Source organism: Gadus macrocephalus, chromosome 3 (genome assembly GCF_031168955.1).
Source record: "Gadus macrocephalus chromosome 3, ASM3116895v1".
Lineage (NCBI taxonomy): Eukaryota > Metazoa > Chordata > Actinopteri > Gadiformes > Gadidae > Gadus > Gadus macrocephalus.
This window is the reverse complement of record NC_082384.1, coordinates 9,602,846-9,617,430: the sequence shown is the minus strand read 5'-3', so window position 1 is coordinate 9,617,430 and position 14,585 is coordinate 9,602,846. Positions and strand designations below refer to the sequence as shown.

The following is a 14,585-nucleotide window of genomic DNA, read 5'->3' as shown; positions in this document are numbered from 1 at the left end:
GCTGGGCGATTCACCCTGTGGAATGTCTCCTCAGATAAGAGATGTTTCCTTTCTCTAGCCTCTAATTACAGACTCTTTCCATTATGCTCCGAGATTCAACCTCTCTTCTGTATTATTAATCGTATCTTTTTCGCCAGATTTTCCATATACTTTTCATTTTTTCTTCATCACGTCACTTTCTTTTTTCTTTTTAACAATATGGTCATTTGTTGTCCTGTAACTTCAGTTGTAAAAATGTATTAATACGAATAAAAAACAGACATATTTCTTTGTGATCCACGTACCTTACTTGCTGTTTTCCTATATATATCTTCTTTTAACGTTTCCTTGAACTAACTAACATAAAAATTGACTATTAAAACACAAACTGGCTCCGACCCCTTCACCCTTGGGGCTAATCAAGTGCCAACGTCTGGGCTGAGGGCCCTGGGATTAACACCGTCGAACCATCCCCAAAAAGCGTCTCATTCTCGGTCAAGCGCCCGGCGGACCTCCTACGCCTTCCTGTCAGTCAGGTGAGCGGGACGTTCTGTTGGCGTATCATGTCTTGGTGTCTCTCTCTCTCTCTCTCTCCACTCACCCCTCCAACCCCCCTTATCTGAAGAGCTATATATTTGAGGTCGTGGCTGGTCCACATCTCAGCACCACCTTCTCGTGTCCACACACACACACACACACACACACACACACACACACCCACGCAACGCAAACCATATTGGGTTGATTTGGACTCAGCGGCGGCGAACGCAGACAGACACACCCGACGATGCGCTCCCTGCTCCCGCTGCTCTTCCTGCTCCTCTGCGTCCAGCGGGGCTACGGACATGCGCTGCCGTCTCTGCTCGGTAGGTTGACCTCTGACCTTTGAATAAGGTTAACCTTTCCATGATGAGTTCTCTAACAGAAGGATCAATGAATCGCCAACATTAGATTTGGAACTGTATGACCTGAAATAGAAAACAAATATTTTTTGCTTTCCACTGAGGTGTATTTGTTCTTCCGGAATGGTTAATGATTATTTGGTGTCAATTCTGAATGTGTATATCGGAATGCGCTCACGATGAGGAATCCCTCCTCACCATTTGAGAACTGCAAACAAAGTAGTTTGCGTGCCTTAATTGTTGGACTAGTAGTTAGCTGGTAGTCGGTCTACTAGTAGTTTGCATAGTTTGTGTACTAGTAGTTTGTGAACAAATTTGTGTGATAGTTTGTCTGCTAGTAGTTTTTGAACAAATGCGTGTGATAGTTTGTGCACTAGTAGTTTGTGTTTGAGTTAGTTTGTGATGTCATCTCAACCCTCCCGCCCTCCCTACAGATCACGCTGTTGGCGGCGCCGACAGCGCCTCTCCGGACCAGCAAGAGCCCGCACCGCGCCCCCGCCGCTCCAGCTCCGACACGGCCCCCGCCTCCGCCTCCGCCTGCGGCCTGCGCTCCGTCCAGCTCCAGGTGCGGGACCTGGGGCTGGGCTACGACGCCGACGAGACGGTGCTCTTCAAGTACTGCGGTGGCGCCTGCGAGCGCGTCCGCTCCAACCACGACCTGACGAGGGCCCACCTGCTGCTGGGCGGGGTGCTGCCGCGACCCGGGCCCAGCGGGGTGGGGGGTCCCTGCTGCCGGCCCACGCACCACGAGGACCTGGCCTTCCTGGACAACGCCCACCGCTGGCACAAGGTGGAGAAGCTGCTGGCCGCCGGCTGCAGCTGTGTGGGCTGAGGGGCTGGGGTAGGGAGGAGGGTGGGCTGGGCTGGAGGTGGGGTGGGGTGGGGTGGTATGGGGGTGAGGGAGGGAAGTGGGTGGAGGAGAGGTGGTGCCTAGGGTGGGCTGGGTGGGGAAGAGGGTTAGGTCGGTTAGGGTGAGTTGGGCAGAGAGCCGAGTGTTAGGCTGAGGGTTGGGTGGGCTAGGCTGAGGGTAGGCTAGGCTGAGTGGTAGGGTGAGGGGTTGGGGTAGCTGAGTGGTAGGGTGAGGGCTGGTGTGTGGGAGAGGAAAGTCTGAAGTCTGTTCCTAAGCGCTTGTAAAACTATTTCTTTGTACGGGTTTAAAATTGAAAGCAGGTGCCTTCTAAAATGTCCAAGGTTGTAAACCTTTGGATGATGCTTCATTTAAGGCTTTTTTTAAGTGCTGTCAAACAGTGTACAGTGGTGCTTTTAATTTAATTTTGCAAAGCGTTACAGACACTTGTATCCTTACGGATTCAACAGATGCAGGTACATAGCATTTTGGAAACAAGCTTTTTGTTTTCAAGCGTTCCTTTTATATTTCCTGCAAAAGATAAATATACTGAATATAAAATACTGATTGAGGTCAATCCACAAAGGCACATTGCCGCACTTAGTAGTCGGTCTGTAGTTTCAACACTGCTAATGTTTCCTAGAAAGGGTCAAATGGACAGACAAAACTACTTGACTTCATGAATAAGCTAAAAAGATGTATTTAATTATTGAAAGATAATCCTCTTGGGGTACATTGTGTGTGTGGCGCAAAATAGAAGTGCTGACCAAGTAGTCGCTTGAAATAATGTAAAATGTATTTATGTAAAATAATTTATTTATTTATTTGGTTGGTTTATTTTAATTCTTTGACATGACTTAACTTATTTCTCTGTACGCAAATCATAAAAAAAAGTGTTCTGTTCCAAATAAAGTCAACAATTTACAAAACGGGGCTTTGTCGACTCGACTGTTACAATAAGAAAAAAAGTTTATTCATTGTTATGTACAAAAATATGTGATATTCTTCAACATGGGTTTGACATGCACACGCATTCACACACACACACACACACACACACACACACACGCAGACACACGCAGACACACGCAGACACACATGCTGCACTCTCTATGGTGCCCCCATCATGCCGCCCTCTTCCACTTCCTCGGTTTCCTCAGGCTCAGCCCCCCACACCTGGACACGCCCCTCCATGGCTGTGAGGAGCTGGGTCTCGGTGGGGTGGAAAGACAGAGACTGGACAACGGCCTTCCCCACCGGCAGCTTCAACGTTAGGGAGCCCTGGAAGCAATTAATGAAAGAAATATGAAATAAACACAAAGCAACGCGAGATACATGTCTGTTATTTATAAAATATCTGTTGATCAAAGCTTTGCTCTTGGTTGGGTGCAACCTTTTCAAGACCATTTAAATGTTAAACCGTGGGAGAGGAGAACCCCGGGACCTGGTTTGGAAGGATATCTTATGGAAATAAAACCAGATTAGGAAGAGAAAGTTCCCCATGTGCAAGGCGTCAACTGAGCCCATGCAGACAAGATGCACAGTTGGAACCATAATGACACCATTGCCTCACTGGAAGTAAAAGGTTCAATGCTTTGAGGTCAAGGGTGGTCCGAGATGGAGCCTGTGCATTTCACACATCACACAAATAATGAATCACTATAAATTAATAAATAATAACAATGAATACATTGATAGTAACAAGTAGATCAATTACCACTTGACTTCAATGTAACCTTTAGATGAATTAAGGTAACATTCCCCATTCCAAAGCTGTATTCACCTTTCATGTAAAACGTTGTGTTTTGCATCAAAGCATTGGAATGAAGAATGAAAGTGAAATGAGGGCAGGGAAGATGAGATACAAGGAAAAAGCGGTTGACTCTGACCTCCACCAGGTCCCAGCAGTAGACGTGTCCGTCCTCGGAACAGCTCATCACGTGGGTATCTTTACCGGACAGACAGCAGTCCAGCTTGTAGCCCTTCATCTTGTGGCCTGTGTACCTGGAACCACAGGTAAGACAGGTAGGGGTTTGAAGGTGGGTTCAGATACATGTCATTAAAGGAGCATTTCACCGGTGGAGGCATGAATATGTATTGAAATTGGGTCCTATATGTAGACGAATAATAAAATAAAATTCTAATTTGGTGCCGTCTTGACCGAGAAAAGGCAGAAAGTGACTTTTTGGCGCTTGTTGGTTGAAGACAACAACTCCCACCATGCACCACGATGCACAGCTTCGCTGGCCACTCCCGCTGATCTAGATCTCCGCCTATCGGACACCTCGCTGTTCCATCTACCAAGCTGATACCGCAAGACTGCTTGAAAATCATTTCACACAACATTTCTAGTGAAGAGTATTAGTTGGTGAACTCAGTGAATTAGTCCTCGTTTGTATTTCTTTCGAAATGGTGAACTTTTGCATGGTGCCATCTTCTATGTCAGATCCAGTACCTTCCGCCATTGTACTTCAGTTTTATCAACAGCCTCTGTTAGCTTAGCTTCAGACGCTGTGGATGTTAGTTTCTGCTGGTGAAGTCCCACCCACTGGCACTGCTCTAATAGGTCTGTAGAGTCAGTTGTTCCCACCCCCTATAGAGGGGTGGGACCCACTGGTAGGGACTCGCACACTGTATTGTTCATTTGTCACATTGAGAAAAGAGACATTTGTAAAAAAAAAAAAAAAAATTACAATAACTGTTGGTTTCTCCCAAGTTATCCCTGCTGCAGAGGGAGGAGGAGAAGGGGACGGATGAAGACGAGAAGGAGGAACAGGGACTTACTCTCCCAGCATCTCCCCGGTGGTCTTGTCTAGCAGCCTGACCGTGGAGTCCAGGCTGGAGGTCAAAGTGCACTGGCCGTCCTGACTGAAGCACACGCACGTGATGGGGCCTGTACACAACATGGTGACAGGGAGCGAGTGCACATGAAACACAGGTGCATGTGGACGGGAAATACATGCGTTGGTGCATGTGACATACTGGCGTTAGTGCACGTAACATAGGCGTTGACTGGCGTTGCAACAGAATTCTATAACTCTATAATAATTAACTGAATAATCCTTATTACATTTCAATTCTGTTTTAATATAATTCTAGAATCATAAAACCAGTGGACAGTGACTCTTTAATCATATCCACCGATGATCACAAATCGACAATAATTTAACAACAACAATATATTATCGCTGCTCATCACTGATTCCAGTCCCTTCCTAAAGGACTAGGATTCTGTAACAACGCAAGGGTGACCCACTGTTGACAAAGTCGATGTGCAGCTGCCCCATGCGCAGGTCGTAGCATCTCACCCGGCCGTCGACCGACCTGTAAGGCCCAACAGCACCAAAACAAGCAATGTGAGTACACTCAACAGTCCGCTAGGATCGCAAGACTGGACGTGAATGTTGTGGGAGAACGCCCATTGTTTTAATACATGAATGCTTCTCAGACCCTGGGTCAGGGGCCTGAGAGTATGTTACAGTGAGTCGCTGGCACGCGACCAACTGTGTGTTTTTCGAAAAAAAAAAAACTCTGAGCACATTAGAATGGATGATTCTTTAAGGATCATATATTCCAGTGAGCTTTCAGGTGTGCGGTTGGTCGCGTCCCACCAACCCGCTGAAACACACACCGATTAAAAAAGGGTTCAAGAGTCTGCTAGGCGACAGGACCCACCCGGTCAGCAGCTCGTGCTGGGACACCTTCAGGCTACTGATCCCGTCAGTAGCCTCGTCCAGCACCTGGATGGCCTCGAACCTGCGGGACCGCGTGTCCCAGCAGCGCACCGTCCCGTCTATGGACCCTACAGGGGCGAGAACCAGAACATACAACCTGGTGTTAAGTTTGGATCACCCGGCTTGGTGCATGCATGCATGCATGCAGGAAATAACGGCTCCTACATAGAACACAGGCCATCATAGCATAGGACAGAAACAAAGGAGCACATTACCAACATAGGACATCATGGAATACAATAGAGAAGGGTCAAACAGCATAGAAGATATCCAACAGAAAAGAGTAGCAACAAATAGAATGGAACCAACCAAGAAGAATGGAACACAGAACATAATATAGTAGAACACATGAGAAGTGTGGAGTAGAACAGAATAGAATATAAGACAACCAAATAATTCACATAACAGAACCAACAGCACAGAATGTTTGCTGCCTCATAACATGGAACTAAATCCCCCCCTTTGGTGGCTGCACTGTAGTTTGTGTGTGACGATGAGGCTCCAGAGAGAACACGCTCACCAGAGAGGATTACCGTCGCCTCTTCGTTAAACTGGACACAGTTGACTATCTGGAAAACACATACACGCAAGTTTGGAAAAATAGCTTTGAAAAGGAGCTTCTAATACAAATTCATTATTGTATTTATTATTAGGAGTAATATAATTCAGCTGACCCCGGCGTGACCTCTGAGTTTTCGGGCCACCTGCCCGGTCGCAACATCCCAAAGGATCACCGTCTTGTCAGAGCTGCACGAACACAGCTGGCTGTTGTCAAAGGAACTGTGGGAAGGGCACAATGGTTATTCAAAAGAACCAGCAGCGACACATGATATTCATCCAATTTACTCATTTTAATTAAATGATTTATTACTTTGTAAGAAAAAATATATATTTTTGTGTCTGCAAGGTTAATTTTAGATTTGTCTTGTTTATTTTTAATTGAGTTGACATCGTTTCAACAGCATTTTGCTGTCTGTTTGTGTTAACAGCAGATATACGTCATGACAATTACCAACATGGCATTCAAACCATCATTTGGCCTTGACATCAGAGGCGGCGATCGGGGACAGCTAATGACAACATTGAATTCTCGTGCAGGCTCGAACAGAGTGACACACAAACACACACACACTTTTAAGGAGTTTTTCCCCCGCTCCGTATCCTTGCTTGCCCCAACAAATTTGTGCGGCATGCTTGTTGTTTTATTTACGGTGTAGATCCGGTATGGTGTTGTCGTTTTTCTAACGTGACTAGTTGTTGCTAGACAGCAGGTGACAATCTACAACGTCTGCCAAGCCAAAAGAGCGTTAATCGCACGATAAAAAAATGAACGCCGTTAAAATTGGTTTGCGGTAATAACGCGTTAGACTGACAGCGCTAATATATATATATATATTAGTAGTTGTATCATTTTATTTTGATGTTATATTTCAGCATCTGTTTATTATTAGAAAACCCATAAAAGCTTTAGACCTACACTTTATTGTCAGATTTCATATTTCGTTAAGTCCTCCCCAAATCCGTAGACTTGGAGGAGGGCCGTTGGTGGCCCGAGCCGGTCAGAATTCTCCCGGTGGCTTTTAGTGCCCCACTCCGCCCCTGCCTGACGTGACTTATTTACAGAGTATTTACCTCAGATTAACAACAAATATCACAACAAAATAGCAAACCCGTACCCGTCGACATCAAGGACCTCGTATCCGTGGCCACTATAGGTCTTCAGAGGTGTGCCTCTGGTGACGCTCCACAGCTTCAGCGACTTATCGCTGCCACACGACAGAAGGTAGTTCCCGTCCGCTGCCACAAGAGGAGGACAAAGTAAGCCAAACAGCACATCCATCCCACTATTACAGCACACCACGATACAGACTTGTCTAGTGCTTATCCCCTTGAGACGTTGCCTTTCACACCAAACTACTAACAATCTCTAACTTTATAGCCAAACGTAATATGTGACGCAACGTTTGGGTTGATGGGAGTCAGTGTTTATCAAAAATGCCAGAACTGTATAGATTTAGACTGAAGCATCTTCAAACCAACCATAGGTCGCATCTGCCACCACTCCAATATTTTCTCATTTGAATAATCTTGAATGAGTGTTCATAACCTAACATGTAATGAACACAGGTCTACTGAATACACATCAAACTGTTTGTTTAATTCCGTCCTTAATCATTTGTGGTTATGTTGGATCCAAAACACGAACGTAATACTGAAAAAATGCTCCATCTCGCATTGTGCTCACCGTTAAAGCGCACGGCCCGGACCGCTCCTTGGTTACAGTCGATAGTCCTCAGCAGGTGCCGGGGCAGCTGTGGAGCTTGCGGTTTAGGCTGCGGGAACGACATACTCTCTGTGCTCTGGGTACTAAACTAAACACACAGCATGTCAACGTTTGGATCACTGAGGCTAATCGATGCACTTTAACTGTAAATTCGGTCAGTTTTAATTAATGGGCCGAAGGTGTCATATTATGATTGTACAAACTCTATCCCGATAGTCAAGAAAAATGGGTCAGACACTAAAAGATACATAACTAGATAGTTACACATTAACAAATGTGCAATGACAACAGATGCCCACAATACAGTCTTAGCAGTTTTAAAAACAATGAATGACTTACTTTTGCCGTTCAAACGCAATTATCTTGCATTCTGCTACCTCCTTAGATTGTAGCAGTAGTATTTATTTATAACCATTCAAAGAGTTTATAACACGCTGTTTTTGATTGTTTCTTACTTTCCTTGAGTTCATAGTAGTTCTTCCGGTACAAGAGGAATGCCGGGATTATACATGTATACCAGAATAATAGTATATATATTAAATCATATTAAAATTTGTATAATTACCAAGCCTAAATTGTATTTTATTTCCTTAGATATATTATTAAACTGCTCGAACATATCGATATTAATATTCTATGCCAATAAAGCTCTTTTGATGGTTCCTATGCGATTGCAAAGTAGCAAGGAGCTCTTAGTTTGAAGTGCTGACCCGGAACATCCTCTGTTTCGACATTAGCCATTAGCCGATCAGCAGCAGATCAGCTGTTTTCCCACTAGTGGATTCATAGTTTAACTATAATAACGTGTAATCTTTATATAATAATATGACTTCAAACAACATGAACGACCCGAGACGACAAAATAAGATTTTGCGGTGTGTATATCTGATAGAAATGTACTAGTTCGCAGCTTTCTAGCTAGTTTAGTGAACGTAAGCTCCCCTGAATGAATATGTGCTTACTGAGACGATTTACGAATGCGCTTAAATTAATTGTATTGTGTGAATGTCAAAACATGGTGACTGAATAGTATTTAACGAAAACCCAAGCTGGTCTGTCTACAGTACAATTTGAAGAGGAATTGGCATAAAATGAAAAGGGATTTAAAAATCCTCAAACGATCAGAAACAACGATGGATTCTTGCTGACATTTACTTAAAACACTTATTAACGCGTTAAGTAGGACGGCAAAACAATGTATGTGTATGATTCATCCCTCTTTGCAGGTACAAACCGCCCAGCACAGAAGCCAATCCTACACTGGAAGACCCCACCCCTGACTATATGAACCTGCTTGGCATGATCTTCAGCATGTGTGGACTAATGCTCAAGGTGACCCCTAGACCAATTCCCATCTTCTCGTCACTCTCTCTCTCTCTCTCTCTCTCTCTCTCTCTCTCTCTTTTACATTATCTCTCACCATCTTTCTCTTGCTACCTTGCATATATGTTAGTAAAACAAGTAGCTAAACCAGCACAGGTACTACACATGGTACCAGTTTGCAGTACTACAGTACAGTCCACTTATGTGACAGTGGTAAAGTGGCACAAAACGTTAACACAGGTTCCAGTACCATACGAGAATGGAAAGGCCGGTTGAGAGGGAAAAGGATTGGATACAGGGTATGGGTTAGCCTGGGTATCTAGGGCTGGTTGATAATAGAAAATGTTTCTAGTCTCTCAGTTAGTATCCTAGTTTAACTGAGGGTCATTTAACGGAAGTGTATGGGAATTCAAACGTATGGAATCAGACTAAAACTAGTTTTCCTTCCTCACTGACGTTTGAATCCTCATAACTCTATACAATACCTTTCATAGACAAACAATACAATTTTAAAGCACATTCTGTTAGTAATGCTCAGATGAGGGAGCTTCTATAATGCTTTACAAATTCTTGATGAGGCTAACTGCACCTAAACAAATGTCTAGAAGCCCAAATTTTCACAGATACATAGAGTAAAAAAAATTAAGGAAGACGATTATTTCAAGAGAAATGCACTTCATGCTAATGAGAATGTTATTTGCGAGAAACCAGTTTGTGAACGTTTCGCTCTGCTCTGAGAACTAACGCCACGGTGTGTGGAGCATTTCTTATGCAACATCGCTCATCATAACTGCGTTCACACCAAAAGCGGATATTTTCGCCTGTTGGCTTGCACGAGTAGACAAACTTTACTCATGGGAGTGATTACACAAATTTACTCGTGCGAGTGTAGGAGGAGGGGCTTCATCTTGGGAATGCAAAGGTTTCTTTCCCCCAATTCTTTCTCAACCATGGCCGAGATAACACCCACTATGAGTCTTAACTTGTGGAAGTACCAGTGACGTTGTAGAACCCAACGCCGTCGTTTAGGATTCATAATATATTCCGGAGGCGTATACAGCTTTTGGAAGTGATATTATACAATATATTACATAGATATCTATATTTTAATTGTATTCTATGTTATATCATATTGATATAGAGCTCGGGGAGTTCGTAAACGACAATCACTTTCTCCTCCATGTTGTGGTTCACCCCGGTCTGATTGGCTGTCACGTAGGGCTGGGCGATTAATCTAATTAAAACAATCCCAAAATAAATATAATCGAGTTTTCAATTTTTATTTATTTTCTTCATTAAATGTTTTATTTATGTGTATTTTTTTTTAAGGCGAAATCTCAAGGTTCTCAGTTACAATGTGTTTTTTGGGAGAGACATGCTGAATAAATACATAATGTTTTCAAACTCAAAAATAATCATTTAAATAATCTTGACCTCAATATCGACCAAAATCATCGTGATTCTGATTTTTTTTTTTCATAATCAAGCAGCCCTACTGTCACGACCAAGCAGAGTTAGCATTCAAATATTTCAACTTGAGCGAAGTGTTTGCGGGTAGAATAACGCGAAATCCATGTAAACCAGGTGGTTTGCGCAAGTAAAATTTGGACAAACCAGTGTTCAATTCTCCTCTAAATGATCATTTCTCTTCTAAACGCGTCTCTGCAATTTTTTTGGATTCACGCCGCCCCTTATTTTTTGGTCCGAAGGCACCATTAGATTTCCACACAACGACGGTACTAAAAAACATTCACAAAGTTGGTGTTGGAAGTAACCATTGGGTTAACACCCCTCCCTCTCCCTCTCCTTAGATATATCACCTCAGAACTCATTTTCTTAAATCTAATCTTGTCGAGGGTTGGATTCAAGCTGAAACAGAGGGTTCACTAACACTAATTATTTCTGCTTAACAAACTGCTTACATGGCTTAATGTACAGGACAGATCACTGCATTTCTCTTTAAATCATTTTCTTGTGCTTTTGGACATGTCAGTACTCATGGTAACCTTCATCTGTGCTGAATGTTCTGGCTTTTGGTTTAGGTACATTAAGCCTCGTTGAGCATTTCTTTTGTTAAGCTCCCCTAAGATGACAGCAGTGTAGCTCATCCAATTGTGTGTGTGTGTATGTGTCTTGCAGTTGAAGTGGTGCGCGTGGATTGCCGTCTACTGCTCGTTCATCAGCTTCGCCAACTCCAGGAGCTCCGAGGACACTAAACAGATGATGAGCAGCTTCATGTAAGTTTCCCACCCATCTTATGACACACCAAGGTCCCTGGGGAAACCATTGGTTTATGAGCGTCACACAGAGAGGCAACGTCCAAAGCAGGCCAAGGTCCACTCCCTCTGACACAAGGAAGAACAGAGGCTTAATGCCTCATAAAAAGCTTTTAGGGGCAGGATAATCGAGCAGCTAGGGTGTCTAACTCCCAGCCTAAAGATTCTGGGTTCAAACCCACATTTCTCGCAGCGTACCTGTCGGAAAAGACAGCCATTCAGAGGAAAGTCAAATGTAACAACGGTACATCTGTGCATGTAGGAGGAATTAGATTTAGTCGCTTGGTCAGCACTGGGGTTGAGACACACCCCAGCCAGGAATTATGCATTAGGAGTAAGGAGATGACGGCGAGGGCCAAACTTGAGAACGGCCGCCCTATCTCTTCTAATAAACTGAAGTGAACTACTAATATATTCCTCCTAGGGTGGGACTGCAGGGACGCTCTGCATCTAATCAGCCAAGTGATGTATGCGCTTGCTTGCTTTTTGTGTTGAGTGTGTTTGGGCTGAGTTAAGGGTTTTATTTTTTTCAATCGATGGCGTGGTACCAGCCATACAATTCACTGGCGGGGGAGGGGTTTAACCCCATGAGGTTCAAAGCTAAGGTGCAAAGATCGCCACAGATTTTCATGTGAATTCTTGTCAGTCAGGACACTATCTATCGCCTAACGAGGCAACACGATGGGGATTGTGCCCACTGATTTGGCATTACGAATGTAACAAACCAGTCTAACAAACTGGTGGCGACATGCATTAACAGCCCCATCCGCTCAGATTTAATGAAGCGTGTTCCATCACCCACTGGTGGTGGGCGGGTGGAGTTACCCCAACAGGATAATTTCTCAACTAACGTGTGTGTGTGTGTGTGTGTGTGTGTGTGTGTGTGTGTGTGTGTGTGTGTGTGTGTGTGTGTGTGTGTGTGTGTGTGTGTGTGTGTGTGTGTGTGTGTGTGTGTGTGTGTGTGTGTGTGTGTGTGTGTGTGTGTGTGTGTGTGTATAATTTTTGAATTGTCGCCATAGGTGACACCAAAGCGCACCAAACGGTGGGCCCCAGTCTCAAACAGTAAAACGTTGTTACGCCCCCGCTAACTTGTGTGCTTTCTTTGATAGGCTTTCCATCTCAGCGGTTGTGATGTCATACCTTCAGAACCCTCAGCCGATGTCGCCGCCGTGGTAACCGGGGACCAATCAGAACAAATCTCCTGAAGACCGGAGAATCATTCAAGGCAGCTGTATGACTCCCTGGTCGCTGGGTGGAAGATGATGGTGTGAAATACTGAAAGACAGCGAGAGAGAGAGAGAGAGAGAGAGAAAGAGCAGTTGGTCAGTCACAAGGACACTCGACCAAAATGGCGAGATCGCTTGACCTTTGTGGTCCATTTTAATATTTTTAAATTAACTCTTTTCATGTCCTTTGTTGAAGATGCCTTGATATTCCTTGTCTCTTTGCAGTTTATCCAGAATAAAGTGAATTTTAGAGAAAACTAACTCTTGTCTTCCTTATAAGTTTAATGATTTATTATAATAATTGTATTATCCTTATTAAAATGAGGTGCTTATTTCTTCTTGACATCATCTTTACGTACAACCTTTCCTCCTTACCAAACACCAACTATGCGGAGCAGGAAATAAGTGCACGTTGCCTCAGCAAAGCTTTCTCCTACATGGGAGACCAGAGGCGACCCGGCTTTAGGTGTGCGTGAAGAGGAGGGAGTAAAGCCACCCCCCACAGTGACTGATTAAGTGGTCTTTATAACTCATGTGCTTTCAGGTCTGCAGAACGAGCACTTAAGCCTTCGGGACCGCTGCCAGCAGACGCCGTTTAAGCTAACTTTACTGGATATTCACCAGTTCTGCAGAATCTGGGTCAAACCGCTGACCAGGTCTTTGTAGTGGGAAAGAGGAAGTCACTGAGTCTTGGAATCCTGCAGATTTGGAAGTTTGGCCTCTGCACAGCGCCGTCCGCTTTTGTGTATTGATGTGTGCCTAGAATATTGGTACCTTTTAGACGTATAGGCCAATACGGTTGGAGGATACTGAATATGATGCGGTCAGCAGATATGGCCGTCATTGATCTGTGAACGGTGTAAATTATATATTAAAATCTGTCACGGTCTTCCGGGTGTGGACCTTTCAAGGGGAAAATTTTGATTGAATCCAATTATATTGTGCTTGGCTGGGTGTATCCAATGGATGCACCCAGATCATGGGTCCACGGTACAGATGCAAAGCTTGTGGTGTTAACACTAGAGGGAACTATAGCGTCATACACTAAAACCCAACGTGAGTTAGTCTGCGTCCAGCAACTTGTCAAGGGGAGGTTTATAGGGAGTATGAAAGCCTTAAACCCTTCACTCGGCTATTAGTCAAGATTAGGCTCTATAATCAGCATATGCACTCTCTTGGCGGATTGGTTCAAAATAAATGGAGGATGGCAGTACTTGGACTACTGAAACGTTAACGATGCTTTAGACATGTCATCTCCTTTTCTATTTACTGTTAGATATCGAACCGATAACCTTCCGGCTCCTCTTTACAACCTTGGCCTTAGGTCTGCCATTTTGAACCCACTCCAGATTACACTCAACGAAATGAGTGTGTTCTCCTCCAGCTTAATCACTTGATAGCGCATTCAATTTGGTGGACTACACCGTTTAATTTTATAGCGCGGCAACGTCTCCCCCCTTTAAATTCTGCACCAACCCCGATCTACCCCTCTCTCCCTCTCTCTGCCTGTCTGTCTCTCCCCCCTCTCACACACTCTCTCTGTCGCTCTCTCGCGCTCTCCCTAACGCAGCACAGTGAATGGGCCAAGTGCACGGACTATTAGGCACAAGTCAACGTCAGCATCCAGGAGAAAGGGGGGACCGAGACACAGGGGGGGGGCGAAACTTACGCACGCAGTTCACTCTCATCCGGCGTCACAGGAGCGCAGTCATCAGCCACAGCCGCACACGACACGCCGCGTGTCCTGATGTTGGACAGTTGGATCAACCGGGAACATTCATAAGGCACAAGAGTGCCTTTCAGTCGCGTTGAGCAGATCGATGTGTCTTCTTTCTTTCTCATCAATCTTTTTTAATACAGCAACGTATTATTTATCGGATAAATAAGAGCTTTGCGGGATGTTCTGACTTTTGAAGATGGAGTTTCTCTCCGCTGTGCTGGTAGATACGGCGTTGTCCCCTGTCACACTCATCGCTCTCTGCCCCGTGGCGGATAGTCCACCCGCCGCATCCGT

General features: G+C 44.5%; 3 protein-coding genes across 4 annotated transcripts; 2 read left to right on the top strand and 1 right to left on the bottom strand.

The window, feature by feature from the left end:
• Positions 1–766: 766 nt before the first annotated feature.
• LOC132453719 (artemin) lies at positions 767–1,713 on the top strand. Its single transcript, XM_060046665.1, has 2 exons — positions 767–845; positions 1,316–1,713. Exons 1-2 carry the CDS (start codon positions 767–769, stop codon positions 1,711–1,713), a joined length of 477 nt encoding a protein of 158 aa, XP_059902648.1.
• A 966-nt stretch (positions 1,714–2,679) lies between these two features.
• Positions 2,680–8,246, bottom strand: wdr83 (WD repeat domain containing 83). Of its 2 annotated transcripts, none has more exons than XM_060047148.1 (10): positions 8,086–8,246; positions 7,708–7,834; positions 7,139–7,259; positions 6,137–6,242; positions 5,983–6,031; positions 5,404–5,530; positions 4,985–5,052; positions 4,513–4,621; positions 3,618–3,732; positions 2,680–3,009 (listed from the first exon to the last, which is right to left on the bottom strand). In XM_060047148.1, the coding sequence occupies exons 2-10, from the start codon at positions 7,808–7,810 to the stop codon at positions 2,839–2,841; spliced, it is 969 nt and encodes a 322-aa protein (XP_059903131.1). In that variant the 5' UTR covers positions 7,811–7,834; positions 8,086–8,246; the 3' UTR covers positions 2,680–2,838. The 2 variants fall into 2 exon arrangements, with proteins under 2 accessions (XP_059903131.1, XP_059903132.1); XM_060047149.1 differs by having other exon boundaries at positions 7,708–7,829; positions 8,086–8,239.
• A 207-nt stretch (positions 8,247–8,453) lies between these two features.
• wdr83os (WD repeat domain 83 opposite strand) lies at positions 8,454–12,828 on the top strand. The gene is made up of 4 exons (XM_060047150.1): positions 8,454–8,621; positions 8,973–9,078; positions 11,209–11,306; positions 12,455–12,828. Exons 1-4 carry the CDS (start codon positions 8,572–8,574, stop codon positions 12,519–12,521), a joined length of 321 nt encoding a protein of 106 aa, XP_059903133.1. The 5' UTR covers positions 8,454–8,571; the 3' UTR covers positions 12,522–12,828.
• Positions 12,829–14,585: the final 1,757 nt, after the last annotated feature.